This window comes from Chiloscyllium punctatum, chromosome 3 (assembly GCF_047496795.1).
Source record: "Chiloscyllium punctatum isolate Juve2018m chromosome 3, sChiPun1.3, whole genome shotgun sequence".
Taxonomy (NCBI): domain Eukaryota; kingdom Metazoa; phylum Chordata; class Chondrichthyes; order Orectolobiformes; family Hemiscylliidae; genus Chiloscyllium; species Chiloscyllium punctatum.
This window is the reverse complement of record NC_092741.1, coordinates 114,877,493-114,895,602: the sequence shown is the minus strand read 5'-3', so window position 1 is coordinate 114,895,602 and position 18,110 is coordinate 114,877,493. Positions and strand designations below refer to the sequence as shown.

General features: G+C 40.4%; 1 protein-coding gene across 15 annotated transcripts in view; it reads right to left on the bottom strand.

The window, feature by feature from the left end:
- Positions 1 to 18,110, bottom strand: part of dst (dystonin) — a 622,282-nt gene that overhangs the window by 54,943 nt on the left and 549,229 nt on the right. For all 15 annotated transcript variants that reach the window (XM_072558451.1, XM_072558477.1, XM_072558489.1 and 12 more), the window contains 5 exons: positions 16,279 to 16,398; positions 14,861 to 15,030; positions 7,513 to 7,672; positions 5,601 to 5,795; positions 4,536 to 4,664 (listed from right to left, as the gene is read on the bottom strand). In XM_072558451.1, coding sequence (XP_072414552.1) covers positions 4,536 to 4,664; positions 5,601 to 5,795; positions 7,513 to 7,672; positions 14,861 to 15,030; positions 16,279 to 16,398 — 774 coding nt within the window. The remainder of the gene's footprint in view (positions 1 to 4,535; positions 4,665 to 5,600; positions 5,796 to 7,512; positions 7,673 to 14,860; positions 15,031 to 16,278; positions 16,399 to 18,110) is intronic.

The window sequence follows — 18,110 nt, the reverse complement described above, 5'->3', positions numbered from 1 at the left end:
ATGAACTCAGGTCTCCTTGTCCAGAGATAGAGACACTACCACTGCATCACAAGAACCCTCTGTCAGTCTTTATTGCAGTTTCATATATTTTCTAGTCAACCAGTTTAGAAATATTATTAAAGATCCCTGGAGCTGGTGGGACTTGAACCTATGCCTTATTCTAACTCACACACCATCAACTCCAAATTCAGTGATTATTTATTCACCATATAAACATCTGTCCCTGTCAGTTTTCGTATGTATTTATATTGGATTCAAAGTCCCACCACCTGGTGTGTTGGGATTTGAACCCAGACCCCTAGAACATTACCTAAGTTTCTGGATTAATAGTTTAGGGATAATACCACAAGGCCAACACTTCCCTTGTTTGTCAGTCTTTATTCACTCTTCTTTTCTACCTGTGGGTCTTAATTACCCTCAGAATTAATTCTAGCAGAGGCGCAATGAACCTTCTTTTGTGTCTCAGGATTCTCTGACTCTGTGTTCAGTGCAAATCATAACTCACTATTAGTTAATAGTCAGAGTCAGAGACATACAGCACGGAAGCAGATCCTTCGGTCCAAGTTGTCCATGCCGACCAGATATCCTAACCTAATCTAGTCCCATTTGCAGCACTTGGCCCATGTCCCTCTAAACCCTTCCTATTCATATACCCATCCAAATGCCTCTTAAATGTTGCAATTGTCCCAGCCTCCACCACATCCTCTGGCAGCTCACTCCATACATGCATCAATCTTTGCATGAAAAAGGTGCCCCTTAGGTCCCTTTAAAACTTTTCCCTTATCACCCTAAACCTCTGCCCTCTAGTTCTGGACCACCCCCACCCAGGCAAAAGACCTCATCTTTTTATCTTATTCACGCCCTTCAAGATTTTATAAACCTCTGTAAGGTTACCCCTCAGCCTCCGATGCTCCAGGGAAAACAGCCCTAGCCTATTCAACTTCTCCCTATGGCTCAAATCCTCCAACCCTGGCAACATTCTTTTCTGAACCCTTTCAATTTCACAACATCCTTCCAATAGGAAGGAGACTAGAATTGCACGCAATATTCCAAAAGCAGCCTAACCAATGTCCTGTACAGCCGCAACATGACCTCCCAACTCCTGTACTCAATACTCTGACCAATAAAGGAAAGCATACCAAATGCCTTCTTCACTATCCTATCTACCTGCGACTCCACTTTCAAGGAGCTATGAACCTGCACTCCAAGGTTTCTTTCTTCAGCAACACTCCCTAGGACCTTACCATGAAGTGTATAAGTCCTGCCCTGATTTGTCTTACAAAATGCAGTACTTCACATTTATCTAAATTAAATCCCATTTACCCTCCTTGGATCAAGATCTCATTGAACTCTGAGGTAACCTTCTTTGCTGTCCACTACACCTTCAATTTTGGAGTCAACTTACTAACTATACCTCCTATGTTCATATCCAAATGATGAAAACTGTGAACCTAGCACTGATCCTTGCAGCACATGACTAGTCACAGGTCTCCAATCTGAAAAAAAACCCTCCACCACCATCCCCTGTCTTCTACCTTCAAGCTAGTCCTATACCTAAATGGCTAGTTCTCTCTGTATTCCATGCGATCTAACCTTGCTAACCTGTTGACCATGAGGAAGTTTGTTGAATGCCCGACTGAAGTCCAGATAGATCACACCCACCACTCTTCCCTCTTCAATCCTCTTTGCTACTTCTTCAAAAAACTCAGTCAAGTTTGTAAGACATGATTTCCCACGCACAAAGCCATGTTGACTATTCCTAATCAGTCCTTGCCTTTCCAAATACATGTAAATCCTGAGCCTCAGGACTCCCTTCAACAACTTGCCCACCACCGATGTCAGGCTGACCGGTCTATAGTTCCCTAGCTTTTTCTTATCATCTTTCTTAAATAGTGGCACCATGTTAGCCAACCTCCAACCTTCCAGCATCTCACCTGTGACAATCGATGATACAAATATCTCAGCAAGGGACGCAACAATCACTTTCCTAGCTTCCCAGAGTGTTCTGGTGTACACCTGATCAGGTCCTGGGATTTATCCACCTTCATACATTTTAAGACATCCAGCACCACCTCCTCCGTAATCTGGACATTTTTCAAAATGTCGCCATCTATTTCCCTACATTCTATATCTTCCACGCCACTCGCCACAGTAAACACTTAAAAAAAAATACTCGTTTAGTGTCTTCCACATCTCCTGTGGTTCCACACATAAGTTGCCTTGCTGATCTTTGAGGGACCCTATTCTCTCCCTAGTTACCCTTTTGTCCTTAATGTATTTATAGAATCCCTTTGGAATCTGCCTAATCCTATTTGCCAAAGCTATCTCGTGCCCCCTTTTTGTCCTCCTGATTTCCCTCTTAAGTATACTCTTACTGCCTTTATACTCTTCTAAGAATTCACTTGATCTCTGCTGTCTCTACCTGACATATGTTTCCTTATTTTTCCTGACCAAAATCTCAATTTGTCTTATGTGCAGGAGCACACAGTAATTCTCAAATGTTGCTGCACTACCTACGATGGTCTGATTCAGTGCATTTTCAAAAAAAAAAGCTTCAAAAAAAAAACATCTTAATTAACCAATTTCTGCCAAATCAGACCAAAACTCATGAATGAATGGATTAGCTTTAAAGTCACATATTCTCAAATGAGTACAGTGAAAAGTTTACATTTGCCGCATTACTGCACCACCTTAATTATAAGACACAGATACTTAGATCAAATTCTTAGGAAACAAAAGAAAATAAGAAAAATAAAAGCAACTTTAAAAATCTCAGGCAACTTGCTGTAGGAATGTCTAATTTGTTCACTTTATTTCAGCTATACAGGGCCTTGAGGAGACCACACTGGATTAGTTATGGTCCCAAATGGGCTATTTGGAAGGTTAGGGTGGGATATGGAGATCAGCATAAATTTATGGGGTCGCGGGGAATCTGAGGGAGTCAGGAATAAAGTTGGAAGTTGAGGTTTAGGTATATTAGAAGCCTTTTGGGACGATGAGGGGAGAAGCATGTCAAGCCCTTGGGGAGATCAGACGGAAATTAGAAGAGTCATGGAGGTTAAGGATGAGGTGATTTGACCGATATGGCCAATCACAGGTACTGGGCAAAATGGCCGAATAAATCCAGTCCTTGACTCCTGATCCAAAAGTCCTTCATTTTGGTTTAGTGGGCAGGTTTCACCAAAGCTAATGTTAAATGTTAATTCATGGACACAAAAGGGGACAGTGGCCTTGGAGTGAGTTTGTCACCCAACTCCTGCACTGTCTTCACCAAAACCGAAATGGGGAGAGTACAGTTGGTTTCAGAGTTTGATCAAATTACCTTCCATCCACCCAATATCCACCTGCTTTTTGGGATTAAACTGTCCCCTTGTTGTCTTAGTGAAATATTTCATGGATTCTTATATTACTAGAACCAAATGGGGACCTTTAATTTACTATGAAAACAATCATTTACATCCAACTTCCAACCATTCAACAGTTCTTGAAAATAAACAGAACACAGGATCTAATCTGAATTCCATGTGCTCTCTCAAAACCTGACTTAGGACCTAACAGGATACAAAAATGCATCAACTCCTATCATATGTTGCTCCTTGTTAGGGATCCTCATTATCTAACATGCATTCAAGTATCATATAAAATAATTGCTCAACAATCCATGAACAAGAATTTAAAAATTGTATCATGCTTTGGTTTTTGTAAGTACTTAAATCCCACCTCCCCCCTCATTTATCTTCCAGTACCTCATTTTGTTGGCCAGAATCATATGCTATTTCCTAACACAGAGTGGAGCCAAATCATCTTCAGAATTGTTCTGAAGTCACTGCATCAGAAACATTAACTTGGCTTTCCTCTCCAGAGCTGCTGCCAGTTCCGCTGAGTTTATCAGCGATTTCTGTTTTTGTTCCTGATTTCCAGCATCTGCAGTTCTTTCATTTTGTTTCCCCCCAATTCATCTAGTGCTATTCAGTAAATCGAGCTCAGAACAATATCCCTCAGACTTTGCTTCTCTGCCAATAGTCACGCTCTAAGTTCACAACTAAGGTACCAATGTCGAGGGGGTGGAGGTGAGACTGGTGCTCCACAATAAGGCAGTAGGACAGAAAAGAAAAAAATGGGAACAGAAATTACATCTGGGGAACATCCAATGACATCCTACCCATCAGTGAAACATTGCTGCAAACCAGAGTTGAAGATGTCAACATGCTGTTCCAATGAATCAATTGTTCCCAACCCGAGATGGAACAAGGTAGACCCGCTGCCAATAAGATTATCTAGACACGCCCTCGCAAACTCTCCAATATCTATTACTACCGACACCTTCCTCAAGTATTACTCGGCAGGAATGATTTTCCCTGAAAACCTCATGATCGTTGAGCTACACACAGGTTTACCGGCAGCAGTAATTTAAATAATTTTTGTAACTTCATTTATTCCAAAGTCTAAACACAGTGTGTTTAGATTTGTTATTCACAACCATTATGATTTACACAGCATAAATTTTAAAAACCTATGTCCAACTTCTTTCCTACCTTGTGCTGCTCTATAAGTGCACGCAAAGCTTCATCGTCATCTGGAAGAACGCCATGGAAACGGAGAGTCTGTTCGGCTTCAGCCAACCACTCCAGCAACACGTGCACTGCAGAGTGAAACTCTTCAGCCTGTAGGTACAACATATGTCTGTCAGACCAGTCACAACCTGGCAACCAGAAGATAACATGGACCTTTAAGTTATTTCAATTTTGAACAAGAACAGGAGAGAAGAAAAATAAATGAGTTTCAAGAAAACTTGCTTCAAACTGAATGCTCTGAGTTGGTTGAAGGTTCAGGTGGTTAAATACACTGTGTAACTTGAAGAAAGATCTGAGGGTCACTCTGTGGATGATGTGAGCATTAATTAGTCTCATGCAGTTTGGGTTTGACAGTTATCCTGGTGATCATTTTGGGTCATGGATAAAATAAAAATCATCCGAGACTGACTGGGGTTTTGTGTGTGCATCCGGTGTGAGATGAGTCTGCATCTAGTTTTGGGGATGTGTGTCTTGGAGTTGATGTAGGTTTATGGATCTGGATATGGGATATAAAAAGGGAAACCTATGGAAGACTATGGAGAAAGAATAAGCCAGGTTAACTTAAATGGATAGCTCTTTCAGATAGAGCCAGAACAGGTACGATGGGTGAAATGACCTTCTTGTGTGTCATGAGATTTGAATTCAATTGCAACCAATCTATGATCCTCAATAGAAATGTACAAGTACCCACACACACACCCGCACATCCCACTCTCAGACACATTCCTGTATCCAATCACTCCAGAAATATACACCTAGTCACATGCCCATCACAGAAAACTAGATAGCAGCACACCCCTTTCTCAGACATATATCGACACCCCCAGCCCCATACCCCTATATCTCACCTCCATCCACCTAGACACATCCACATTAGGTATCTGCACTCTATCTGGCTGACACACTAAGGGTCGAGTGATTCTGCAATAGTGAAAGGACTACACTTTCAGGAGGGCAAAACAACATATATAAAATGGAAAGCTCCGTTTTCCTTTTATTAGAGTTTATTAGACTCTAATGTTTTACCTGGTTGAGGGCTTGCTCTAGTCGGGCTTGTTTGGAAACAGAGAGGGCACAGACAGTTTCCCAGCGAGTACTGAGCTCTTGCATCTGCACCTTGACCCAGGAGGAATCATCGCGGCTGGCATCTACTAGTTCACGGGCAGAGCGTTTGAGGGCTTGGACACCGCTGGTCCGTTTACCCAACTCCTTCTGAAAGACCTACACAGAAAACAATCACATTATTATACACTCAGGGTTGTTCTTCATGACTGAACACCCTGTATAGGTCAACACAGTGCAATGAGACCAAGGATAATCACTGAACACGACTGGAAAAAAATTACATACATGGGATATGAAAAACAGCAACACACCTAAGTGCCCCAATTCAGCATGGTTATCACTGAAATGTAAATGAATGACATAACAATTAGACCATAGAAATAGGCCGTTAAGCCAACAAATCCAAGCCACACACTGTGCTTCACATAAACTTCACAAATGTATCCTCCTATTCATTTTTCCTCATATATTTGCCTTAGTTCTCATAAAGGCAGCTATGCTATTCACCTTAACTCGCCCTTCAATGTCATATTTCATATTGACTGCATTTGCCCGCCCCCTCCACAACAATGCTTCCTGGTTTTCCACACGGGAGAATAGGTTATTTGTTAGCACTGTGATATAAAATACAAATTTGTATTGAGTGGAAATAAAATTTTCAAGGATCTATAAACCATCATAATTTCAAAATTCCCACACATGTTATCAAATCTCCCACAGTCTCTGCTCTCTGTCTGTGTAACCCACTCTAGTTCCTCAATCCTTAAAAATCACTGTATTGCTTGAATGTTTGTGTATCCCCAATTCTAATTGCTACAGCACTGGTGGCCACTGGTGGCCTTTTTGTTGGTGGCCTTTTAGTTTAAAAAGACGATTGGACATTAAACTCAAATGACCTTCCCAAATCTCTGCATTTCATGTCATTAATTCTCTAAGAAACCTACCACGTTGACAAAGCTTTTAGTCACCTGTCCTAATATATAGCTTAGTGACGATTTGATTCCTAATCACTCATGTGAATGTGACTTTCAGCCTTAACTATGTTAAAGTAGCCATTTAAATGCACAGTTTTGTTGTAATGAAAGGGGTTTGTCAAATTTTAAACTGGGAATTGGTTATTTAAGGTACTAGTATTAAAATCAAAATAGAAGAAAGATAAACTATCGATACTACAACCCTTCTAATCTGTGAATAAATTAACAGATGACCTCCTCCTGTCCTCTTCAACTGAGTAGTCCCTGAGTAAACAATCATGGTAATGCTGACAAGTGTTGCCTTATTTAAACAAAAACAATAGAGAGCTGTGTGCAGAGATTTTCCACATGATCCACCCTAAAGTTGGATGGAAGGGAGAAGTGGTGGGGAGGGTGAAGTAAGAAGGGAAATAGTGTCCTTATTCACAGATGGTTCTGCCATTCACAGTTTTGATCCTTTCAGCTGACATGATTACGATTTCAAGGTTGATTTTTAAAAATACAAACATGGGGCTTACTGTCTTTTCTAAAAATACCACGTTTTACAAGATCTAAACTCAGATTTCATGTGAGTTCACTGATAAATTTGATCTATTTTGAAATATCTGAAAGAACCAGCTGGACTGTGAGCAGCAACCGAACTCTCAAGTTTGGCAGAGAGACATTTCTACAATGCAATCAACAAATTAACTTGTTGAATTAAGTATGATGAGTCACTCAAGGAGATCTGGATTCTGTAAGTTATTTTTGATAGATTAATTCAGACAGTTGCCAATGGAGGCTGTGAGGTTTGGTTGGAGGGTGGAGTAGAGGGAATGTGTGGTAGTGGAAGGTAAGTTGGAAAAAGAACGAGGGAGAGTAATTCTCACTGTCACACTGACGGAAACAGTTTCCAGTACCTTGTGAGCATCAATCAGGTTCATCACCAGGTCGATGTCCCCATGGACTGGCTGATCTTCAGCCAGCATGGGTTCAATCTTGTACAGCCAATCAATCAGAGCTTGCAAGGCATCTGTAAATTGGCCTGAGAACAGCAGCGCTTCCTCCAATTTGTTCTGTCTGAAATAGAAAGCCAGAACATATACGGTAAGATTAGGCAGTGACAGACACGGCTGAATCTTCTTCAAACTTAAAACCACAAACAGGAAGCTTGGCTTGCTAGTTTGAAAAGCCACTCCGATTACCTCCAGCACCACTCAACAATATGCCTTCAAAAATTTTTGCTAAAAAGTGTAAACAACCAGGACTGATGCAAGTTAAAAATATCATCAGGGCTTCCTGATGGGTCAGTGTCAGAAAGGACTTTGCCAAGCATAACACCAAACATCACAACCTAGGAGTATCCAAAAATGTAGTTCCAGTTTGCACTGTGAGAATATCTGCCAGGCAGGAAGGTGAAATCCCAGAATTAGTCACCTGACCTGAAGCTGAGAATAAAGTTTTCAACCCTGAAAATGTCTGAAGTGGCCCTTGTTGGAAAGTGAGCACTGACGGTGGGAAGGGATCAAGGACAGGCTCCAGGGTTGTGGAAATACTCACATGAAGAACGTCTACTTGGGAGCAGGGTGGTTCTTTTGAGTTGACAGAGCACAGTACTTTAGACAGCTTGTCCACTCTACACTCTGCCACTGGAATGGTGAAATCAGCTGTAACATGCAATGGTGGCCAATCTCTTAATTGCCCATCTTTACAACACACCAAGATCATAAGCTCTATTTACTGTGTCCAGGAGTGGAAAAAAAAGGGAAAATTCAAAAGATGCAATATACTGAAAAGAATCTTTACACTTTTATGAATGCAGGGATCAAGATTGTAGTTGTTATATTCAATATTTACTTTCTGGATATGAAATTAGCTTGGAGAGTTTTCAAATCTATAATTGAGCAGTGTTTTTAAGCCAGCAATTATCTATTCTACGAACCCCATGATTTGGATGTGAACATAGGAGGTATGGTTAATACGTTTGCAGATGACACCAAAATTGGAAGGGTAGTGGACAGCAAAGAAGATACCTCAGAGTACAATGGGATCTTGATCAAATGGGCCAATGGACTGAGGAGTGGCAGACGGAGTTTAATTTAGATAAGTGAGGTGCTGCATTTTGGAAAAACAAATCTTAGCAGGACCTATACACTTAATGGCAAGGAGTGTTGTTGAACAAAGAGATTTTGGGAATGCAGGTTCATAGTTCCTTCAAAGTAAAGTTGCAGGCAGCGAGGATAATGAAGAAGGCATTTGGAATGCTTTCCTTTATTGGTCAGAGTATTGATATAGGAGTTGGGAGGTCATGTCGTGGCTGTACAGGACATTGGCTAGGCCATTTTTGGAATATTGCATGAAATTCTGGTCTCTTTCCTATTGGAAGGATGTTGTGAAACTTGAAAGGGCTCAGAAGAGATTTACAAGCATGTTGCCAGGGTTGGAGGATTTGAGCTGGAGGGAGAGGTTGAGCAGGCTGGGGCTGTTTTCCCTGGAGAGTCAGAGGCTAAGAGGTGACCATATAGAGGTTTATAAAATCTTGAGGGGCATGGATTAGATAAATAGAGAAAGTATTTTCCCTGCGGTGGGGAGTCCAGAACTAGAGGGCATAGGTTTAGGGTGAGAGGGGCAAGATATAAAACAGACCTAAGGGGCAACTTTTTCATGCAGACAGTGGTCCGTGTATGGAATGACTTGCCAGAGAAAATGATGGAGGCTGGTGCAATTACAGCATCTAAAAGCATCTGGATGGGTATGTGAATAGGAAAGGTTCAGAGGGATATGGACCAAGTGCTGGCAAATAGGACTGGATTAGGTTAGGACATCAGGTCGGCATGGACGGTTTAGACCAAAGGGTCTGTTTCCGTGCTGTACGTCTCTCTGACTATATGTATCTGCGACATGGCATTTACCAAAGGACATCTAATTGGCTTGGTTAATAAGATTTTCTGCTCATAATAAGTAGACAGCTGGAACATATCACAACATTCAACATTAGTCTTAAGGTAGTTATTTCATATGAATCACTTCATATTATCAGAAAAAATATACATTACAGGAATTAGAACTTTGCTGCTGTCATTTCGAGAACGTCAACTTCAATAGCAATAGGAAACAGCTTTAAGTACTTGGCATCAATTTTATGGTTTTTAAACAGCAAGGCATCATTAATTGCAAGCATTTTATGAATGAGGTACTAATTCACGGCTTTTCAAAAATGAGCTTGGAGCATGACACTATGTAGTTCATTCTAGTGATCTTAACACGGAGCAATATGGGAACAATTGAATTAGAAGCTAAGGGGTGAGAGTTTTTTTTAATCATTGCCAGATTGGATACATCAGCATGTTATTACCATACAAATGAATAGAAGTTTTATTTTCTCCATGCAGCAGGAACATACAAAATTTCTTTTTTTAACTTGTCGTCATTCAAGCTCAAATATTTTGGACATATATATGTGATACTTCACACTAACCATGGAAAAGTGTCCCTTTAACATATGACATGGCAGAAATTGAAGTATCAATTGCAGAGACCAATCACTATTAAGTCACCAGAGGCCACTTGGATCCCGGGACCAATTGTCTAGGATCATTTACATTTGCCTTCTTGTGACTAAACTATGATGTCATTTGACAGTTCCTCATTCATTCCATTATTACCCTGGAGAATAAGATATCATAGAAATAACATTAACAAATTGGAAACTCAAATCACTCATTCACTGGCCCTGTCATCAGTCAGTCTCTCAATTTCTTTGATATTTTTCCCTCTCCAAGACATCAATTTAATAAATTTGAACCCGTGTTCTCTCCTTTACCTAATCAAATGGCAGTACTCACACTACATATTCAGAGCTGACTGTCTGTAAACCAATTAGAACAGGATAAATGCAGCACACCAAAGACAGAAACATGCAGGTGACAACATTCCTTCCCATTCCCAACTTCATAATCTCCTCCCCTAGTCCCCTACACCTCTTTGGCAGCTCCATCTTAATTGGCACCATCATTCTGATACTAGCTGTCAAACCTATGCTTGACTGCCTCTGATACAATGTCAGGAGTGGGTTGGATCTTTATTGAGTTAACTAGGTTGGGAACATTGTATATCTGTAAACCTCCAAGCCAAGAAAAAACCGTCTCACACCACACAACCTTAGTGCACGAAAAAAGATTGAGAATAAAGAAAAGCAAGAAAGAAAGGTAAAGGACAAATAAAAGAAGGGAATGAAATAAGTAAACAGAAAAGAGTTAAAAGAGAAAAACAGAATGAAGGGGACAGCCCAGCACCTTATTGCAAAAGATAAGACTGAAGCATTTGAAATCACTTTAAGCCATAGGACTGAGAAAATGATCCCTCTCGGCTATCTCCGAGATCCTAGCATCAGGGGTGCCAGTCTTCAGCCAATTCAATTTACTCAACATGATATCAAGAAAAAATTGAAGGTGCCAGATACTACAAAGCTTATGGACCCTGACAAGATTCTTGCAAAAGGACTAAAGACTTTTGTCCCTAGCCAAGCTGTTCCAGAACAGTTACAACTCTGGCGTCTACCTAGTAATGTGGGAAACTGCTAAGGTCTTCCTGGCCCTCAACAAGTTGGACAAATCAAACCTGGCGAATTACTGTGCCATCACCACCATTTTCATGAGAGCAATCGGGGATGGACAATAAATGCTGGACTAGTCAGTGGCAGCCACATTTAGCGAACAAATAATTTTAAAAAGTGCGAAGTGGAAGCCAGGCAGAAAAATACATACAGGATAAGATTTGAATTTTTTTTAATAACTAGGTAGATCCAAGCACACCAAAATCAACTGCCTTTATTTTGAACTCTCAGTAGACCATGTGATGTGCACTGACATACGGCAGTGACAGCATCAGTCAACAGTTTCAGGACTGAGTCTTGGAAAACTAAAACACAATGCAGCTCACATGGATACCCCAGTCAGGACAAAAATCGAGGATGGCACTCAAGATTTCATTCAAACTGAGCCAGTTGCTCAAGCTTTATAGACCGGGTGGAAAAACTAAAAGGAAAGTGAGATTCAGAGTAACTATCAATTTTATGGTTGGCATGGACTGGTTGGAGCGAAGGGTCTGTTTCCATTCTGTATGACTGTGCTAAAACAAAGGTTTCCACTTTGAAAGTTTCATGGGGCCCACCATCCAGTCACGTTAAATATTACCTAATCAAATGGCAGTACTCACACTACGTATTCAGAGCTGACTGTCTGAAAACCAATTAGAACAGAATAAATGCAGCACACCAAAGACAGAAACAAGCCTGGTGAATTACTGTCCCATCACCACCACTTTCATAAGAGCAATCAGGGATGGACAATAAATGCTGGACTAGTCAGTGAACTTAGATGCAGAAAGTGGGGGGGGGGGGGGGGGGGGGTGCAATCCAAGGGCAGTTAACAATTTGCAGCAAAATGGGCAAACATTCTTATTAACAGACCAAATAGAATGCAGCCTGCTATCAGGGGCATCCTCCAGTAAGGCTAAATGCACCTTAAGATAGCACACCAATATTTCTACATGACTAACACATCCAGTGGCAAATGCATACCTAAATTATTCCGACTAGTTATAGCAGACGGACAATTGTCCATGTCACAAATCGATACCGAACCTCTACATCTTTAACCATTATGCATATTAATGCCCATTCTTAGTGTTATTGCCTTAATTTTAGTAAAATATTCACCCAGCTCATTTTAGAGAGTAACTAACTGTGATAACTGTTTCTGGTGGAAATCTACTTTGCATAAAACAAAGTCAGCAATAGTGATAGGAGCAGTGATGGTAGGGATAGAGAAGAGAAAGGAGAATCTCAGACGGTACCTCTGGCCGTTAGGCTGACAGTCTAAAATTAACAACTCCAGCTCTTTTTGAAATGCGTAGTGCCCCTGTGGTGAGAGGCTCTCAAGTCAATAAATGCTGTTTTTGGCAGATTGTTTGTCCAGTCAGAAAGAGATAGATGAGATTTCAGCTGCACTCCATCATCCTGTAAACCCCTGGCCCCACCCACCAAAATCTTTAGTAACACAAAAAGTTAGTCAAACATGGAAGGTGAAACTTGGAGGAAGACAACAGGTGTGTTCCTCTGCAACCTCGTGCTATAGAAAACTGCTTTACAAAAATCATGCTGTAGATGATCGTTAATAGAAAATCGTTATACCCATTCAGTAGAATGTTTGCGACATCCAAAAATTGTCCACAATTCATCAATTGTGTTATAGCCAATTCACGCTGACGAGATGTGCATTATAGCAGAACAACCTGCAGCTGACCCTTGATATCTGTGCCCTTCCCACAAACTCATCAACTCTATGGCCAGATGAAATGATCATCAATGTCCCAGCCAATTTTATGGTTGCCGAATGTGTGTCATAGAATCATAGAGATGTACAGCATGGAAACAGACTCTTCCATCCAACTAGCCCATGCTGATCAGATAGCCTAAATTAACCTTGTCCCATTTGCCGCATTTGGCCCATGTCCCTCTAAGCCGTTCCTACTTATATACCCATCCAGGTGCCTTTTAAACGTTGTAATTGTACTAGCCTCCACCACTTCCTCTGGCAGTTCATTCCATACATGTGAGTGGGAACAAAGTGTTTCATCAGGATTCTCCAACCATTGTGGGGTAGGCTTGATGGACCTGCTGGCCAACTGCCATATATTGGTAGCGCTTGATTATTCTTGGATGTCAAGAAGTTGCACTTGAGGTTATGTTTAAACTTTAGCCATAGTTCCATAAGCTCATTCCTAGGAGCATCCAGCAAAGTTTCCAACAATCTATTCCCTGCTGGCACAGAATAAAACAAAAAAAAAACCCACAAAAAAACCCTGAAAATCATTTCCATCAAAAACAACAACAGACATCAAGATATTCTCAAAGCTTTAATCTGATCACTTGACTGGTCGGCTGTTTCATTAAGAACGCCGTTTGAAATCTTTACTCATGATTTCAAGTAATAAAGATGTAAAGTGAATGTTTTAGAAAAATTAAAGCTTTCTGCGTAATTCGGTTTATGAATTTCTTTGAAAACTTATCAGCTAATCATTAAAACTGCAGTATCGTAGACTGCAAATACTGGAGGCAAATGAGGAAAATCAACTCAGAATTTAAAAGTAGCTGCAGAGAGGGAAATGGGATTTGTAAAATTTTGAAGTCTTTGCATCTTTGTTACCAGATCTGAAGCACGCCTGTGTAACTAAGCCAACTGGTTTTAACCTAAATGTAGCTCAATTACATTCGCAAAATTTATTTTCCAGAGAAAACTCAAGATATATTGGTAATGTTTCTTCTAAATTAGTACTTTTATACAAATATGCGTGAGAGATAATACTCCAACAATTATCACAATAGGACATCTTTGGTTAATTTTATTTATTGTCTTCCAATGCAAAATGTTACAACACTCCTTAATGGTCTAAACATTTTTGCCTCATTATAACAATCCCTACAGTGTTCATGATTAGATAATTCAATTTTCTTGTACTTCCACAATGGAATTTCTTCCCAAAGGAGCCATAAACAGATAGTATGACAGACTGTCACATTGTACAAGGGCAACATGGATAGCTAGTTAAGCACCAGGGGGCTAACTAACGACCTTCCAAATGCACAGGAATAGACGGTCTACAAATCGGACAATGCTAATCTTCCCAATAAATCATCAACAAAGATCTCAGACAAATCTATCATTCTGGCAAGCACATGTTGACTAGATCAAAGATTCAACTTGCAGGCACTGAAGTATTTTTATTCTGAAGGGGAGATTTCAAAGTCAGACCTGAACCTTGTGCTGAATTTAGATATTTGTGGTCGTAACTCACTAGGAAGTCTCCTATGTTGTTAAGTCTTGAGACATGCAACAAAAAATGGTGCATAAAGTCAGCGCTTGGAAATACGAGATTTTCTCAGCTTTGAAACTTCCAAAGAAAATTGTATTTTCATAGCAAATTACTGGAGCAAGAGAAGGAAGTCAAAACAAGCCGGAAAGTAAAGACATGGTTCAAAACTACAGTATTTGGCAACTCACATTTAAATTCTGTACTGAACATCTGTGTGCCAACAATAACTGTTATCACATTCAAGCATTTGTTCAGGGTTTTCTCGGGGTAAATCATTCACACTGTCATTTACTCTTGTTTGGAGACAAACTAATGAACTACTTTTACAATGTTGCCAGATTCAAAAAGTACAACTTTCTTGCAGTTCAAAACTTTCTGTATTGACTTTGTTACCTTTCCACTGACTTTCCGCACACCGTGTCCCACTTGTCCCTAAGCTCACTCAACATGTCATCGAGCTTTTGGTGGTCATCAGCCAGAGTTGTCTTCTCTTTTAAAGAACGACCGGTTCTTACTGTAGTGTCATACACTGAATGCTTTGCTCCTAGCGCTTTCTGGAACTCCTGTGTTTGGTAACAGATAAGTCAATAAAAGGCTTTAATAAATGGATAAACATTGCAGGGCAGCCAATTTACTTGAATTGTTCTTTGTAGCTACAATCATAAAGAATAAAGGACAATTAACGATAATCTGAGTTAGGAGTCCAAAAGCCTCTGAGATAGGAAATACATTCCGAAATTTCTCCCTAGAAAATCAAAACGATAATATTAACCAGTTTTGGAGAGCTTTTGAAGCATGGAAAGAGGTCCTTCAGCCCATCATATCATCAAACATCCACATATTATGCACCCATTTTTCAGCACTCCCACCTTGTATACTATGCCGTTTGAAGTGTTCATTTAAATAGGTCTTAATTGTCCTGAGGGTTCCCATCTCTACCACCCATTTAGGCAGTGAGTTTCAAATATCCATTACACCTTGGTGAAAGTTTTCTTTCCCACAAATCCCATCTAAACTTCCTACTCCTTACCTGAAAACAGTCTCCTGGTTACAGACACCTCGACTAGGTGGAAAATCTTCTCCCTATCTACCCTGTCAATGCCCCTTTAAAGTTTGTACACTGTAATCATGTAAGCTTCTCAAGTTTTCTCTGCTCTGAAGAAGATAATCTGAGGTAAAAACAATGGCTTTTGCCCGAAACGTTGATTTCGAAGCTACTTGGATGCTGCCTGAACTGTTGTGCTCTTCCAGCACCACCAATCCAGAAGATAATCTGAGCCTATCTAGTCTCTCTTGATAGCTGAATCGCTTTAGCTCAGGTAATATCCTGTTGAATCACCTCTGCACCCTCTCTAGTGTAATTGCATCCTTCCCCAGTGTAGTGACCAGAATTGCATACTATTGTGGGTGTGCTTTAACTCACATTACACACAGCTTCAGTGGGATTAGTGGGATCTGGATGCCATATATTCTGACTATAGAGTAGCCCATTGGTTGTTGGCAGCATCTTGAAGATGTGAAAAGTACATTATGAATGTAAGTTCTTTTTATTTGAGCTTAGGAGAAACACTTGTACTTATATAGTTCTGTCACAACCTCAACACACCTTAAACTCTTTACAGTCAATGTAGTGTTCTTAAACTGCAGTCACTGGTTTAATGTGGGAAAGGCAGCAGCCAATTTGCTGACAAGCTCCCAAAAATCATCTATTTTTAGGTGTTGCTTAGTGTTTAGCGAGTTTAACATCTCGTGTAAGTGAGTGAGTGAAAGATACTTTTGACCCTCTAATAAATAATTGAGATACATGTTACCTTGTGGTTGGAAAGCTGCATTTTCACTTTGTCTGGATCATTAGCAATTTCAAGGTCAGAATCCAGGTTTTTTTCTGAATCTTCCAACCATTCCATCAATTTCTTCCATGCCTCTTGGAACTATTGTCAATTGATTAAAAAAAATCATCAACATTGTTTTAAAATAACATCCTATTTTACTTGAAAGGCTCCTGTAGCATCCAGGAGCTTACAATATTTTGTGGAAGATTAGAAAGAACAATTAGAACAAATATTAGAATGACTTCAATGACCAAAACGAACAATTCAAAACTACAGGCAGTTCTCCTATAACGCTCATTGATTAAACGAGATTTGTCTGTAAGACGATTTGTGAATTTTTTATAAAGCGAACTCTCGTTCGCTGTGACATGATTCGCGTTATCAGCACGAAGTGTTGGCATGTGCGCTTTCTCATGAAGAGTTTCGTGAAAGGCATTGTGAAATGTTTGTGCCAGCGGACTTGGAAAAGCATCATGAAAATGTGTCTACAGCCCAAGGACAAGAAGCTGGGAGCAATCTGTTAATTTAAAAACTTAGAGTCGAGGGAAGAGTGAAATTTCATTGGAATTGACTATCAGTAAAAGGACTGTGCTGAGGGACAGTTTAAAACTTGGCTTGTTGTTTAAGAATATCTGCAGACTCATATGAATCTGTTTCAGTGACCAATCACTATGGTAACCAATTACAATAATATACCAGTACAGGGGCTTGGAAATGGTTGGTCAGCTGCTCAGGATGGTCATTGTCAGGAAGCTCTGCACATAGTGGGTGAGGGAGGCAAAGGTGGGTGGCATACTGTTACTTTTGGTGCATGAGTGGAAATGTCCTGAGCGGGTGAGTTGGCTATGCAGAAAAGATTCAGGGTTAGTCAGGGTCAGATCTTGGTGAGGATTAGAGTGGGGAAGAACTTGCAGGAAATTGTGGATACAGCAGCAGACGTAGAGTGAGTGTGAGATAGCAAGGAGAAGATGGTGGCACTTTCACTGGCAGAGTGGAGAAGGTCATTAATCTTTTCCCTACATTCTGATCATTCAAATGGTTGAGACTGCGCTGGTCTGGATGATAAGCCTAGTCCAAACCAGATTTGCTTGGTTCCAGTAGAACAGCATTCTCTGTTAGCCTGGGAGACAAAGATGTCCTACCTCTGCATCACCCCATCCCCATGAGTACCAACTCCATGTCACTGCCCACAAAGAGAGGCACCAATGTTCCATTGTCTGCCATATCCTGGGCAAATGTCAGGAAACATGCAGGGCAACTCCAGACTCTCAGCTCTTGTCTGGGTGCACAATATCTTTTTCAAGATGGTGCTGCACCATGGATGTTGGTTAATTCTGGGATATCTAGGAAGTGGTGAGTTGTTTTGGCAGTGGCACATGCTACAAAGGTGCTAGAATGTGAAAGAGGAGCAGCAAAGGGTGGTGTAGCTAATAAATCAGGCAGATTTTATAAAATAAGGTGATAGAAGTCCCCAAGCATCATGATGTGAATCCCTCTGAGAAACATGGCAACACTGACAATTAGCGAAAGAAATTAAGATTCAGCCCTTGATTTATCAAGGCAGATTTCATTCTAAGATGGGATCAGAAGAGTGGTTATAATGTAGTATAGCCAGCATGTATAGATGCCAATTGAGTAATCAGTTGAAGATTCTGATGAATTGCACTATACAGTACCATATCACAGGTCAAATTTACCCAGATTGTGCTATTGTTTGTGTTGGGCTAACTACTATTTTTGTTTCAACTTTTACATGTATTTTTGGTGGTTCGCCCCAACCCTGTTTTCCTCATAAGCCCCACGATTTTCTA